The sequence below is a fragment of the Otolemur garnettii genome, unplaced genomic scaffold (assembly GCF_000181295.1).
Source record: "Otolemur garnettii isolate 467f Iridium unplaced genomic scaffold, OtoGar3 scaffold00003, whole genome shotgun sequence".
Classification (NCBI taxonomy): Eukaryota; Metazoa; Chordata; class Mammalia; order Primates; family Galagidae; genus Otolemur; species Otolemur garnettii.
This window is the reverse complement of record NW_003852398.1, coordinates 43,143,049-43,144,409: the sequence shown is the minus strand read 5'-3', so window position 1 is coordinate 43,144,409 and position 1,361 is coordinate 43,143,049. Positions and strand designations below refer to the sequence as shown.

The following is a 1,361-nucleotide window of genomic DNA, read 5'->3' as shown; positions in this document are numbered from 1 at the left end:
TCCCGAAACAGCGCCCGAGAAAGGGCAGCGCCAGACCCCTGAGGGCTGCGGCTGGGCCCGGCGTGGCCGGGGCAGGCTCCCCCAGGGCCCGGCCAGAGCCTCCGAGTCCCTCCGGGAAAGGCAGGGCGGGCTCTCGCTGCGGGTTGCAGCAGATGCAGAGCAAGCCACGGGCGTCAAGTGCCCGGGTCACCCCGTTGCGATGTGTGCTGATTACACTTAGCGGGGTGTGAGCGGAGCCCGGCCCACAAGAACTGAGCAACACGGACCCTGCCTGTCGCTCCCACCTCGCCGCCCCTCCGCGGCCTTCGCGGCTGAGGCTGGGCTGCGCCCTCGGCTCTCCCTCGCGCCCCGCCAGGCTCCGGCCGCGCGGGTCGCTTATCCAGCCATCTCCGGTTACATAAGGCCGCGCCCCTATCTCCGCAGGCCATCGCCCGCCCGCCCCTCTAGGGCGCCTGCTCCCACGCGCGGGGACGCGTCTGCCCACCGCTCCCGGCACGACTTTTGCTGGTCATGGGTTTGGGGGGTGTTGACTCATACGGGCGGGGTTCTGGGGCTTGCACAGCCGGAGGTGGTTTCCCCGCTTCTTCCCCCATCAAGGAGACCCTATGGGAGATGCCATTGGCTCTGGAGGAGACGGAGCCACGCAAAGGGGGCACAGTCAAGCAGAGGCACTAGTGGGGAAACGAGGGATGAAGGCTGGCTTCCGGGGGTCAGGGCCTGCAGTTGGGCTGGGCAGCAGGTGTGGACAAAGCCGGAGGCTTCCAGGGAGTGAGGGCTCTGGCATCCCTTGGAAGACCCTGGTGAGGGGGTCGAGCCCCATTAAGGGGAGTACTCAGAGGGCCTGAGTAGGCAGAGAGGGGGCCTGGACAGGGAGGAGCTGGCTTAGGGGAGGAAGTGGGTAAGGGAGAGATCTTGACATCAGCACCCAATAGGCAAATGCTGTGGCCTCTGCAGTAGGGGTTCTAGAAGATATCTAGGAAAATGAGGGAAAAGCAGGGAAAAGGCTATGAGCCAGCAATCCTGCAGATTGTGGGCTGCTCTCAGGGGCAGGAGTTACCCTCCACAACTCATTCCAGGGGCAAACCTGAGGTACCCAGAGGGCAAGGGTTGGTCCCACAGATACTGGTGGGCAAAGGTCGCTCCAAGTCCCAGTGACACTGGGAACAGTTATATTCTCCAACCTGGGTTAAGGCTGTTATCCTGGGCCATTTTAGGGTTTCTCAGCAGGATGACCCATGGCTGAAAGCCTGAGTGGGGAGTCCCATGTCAAAGCTACCCATACTCGCATTATCATCAAAACAATTTTAAAAATTAAGGGGTTCAGCCATGGTGGTATGTGCATATAGTCCAGCTACTCAGGA

At 62.1% G+C, this 1,361-nt stretch overlaps 1 protein-coding gene across 1 annotated transcript in view; it reads left to right on the top strand.

Moving 5' to 3' along the window:
• The first annotated feature begins 689 nt into the window (after positions 1-689).
• IL13 (interleukin 13) overlaps positions 690-1,361 on the top strand; it is a 3,980-nt gene continuing 3,308 nt past the window's right edge. The window contains exon 1 of the mRNA XM_012807153.2: positions 690-739. Within this exon, the coding sequence (XP_012662607.2) occupies positions 690-739 (50 nt within the window). The remainder of the gene's footprint in view (positions 740-1,361) is intronic.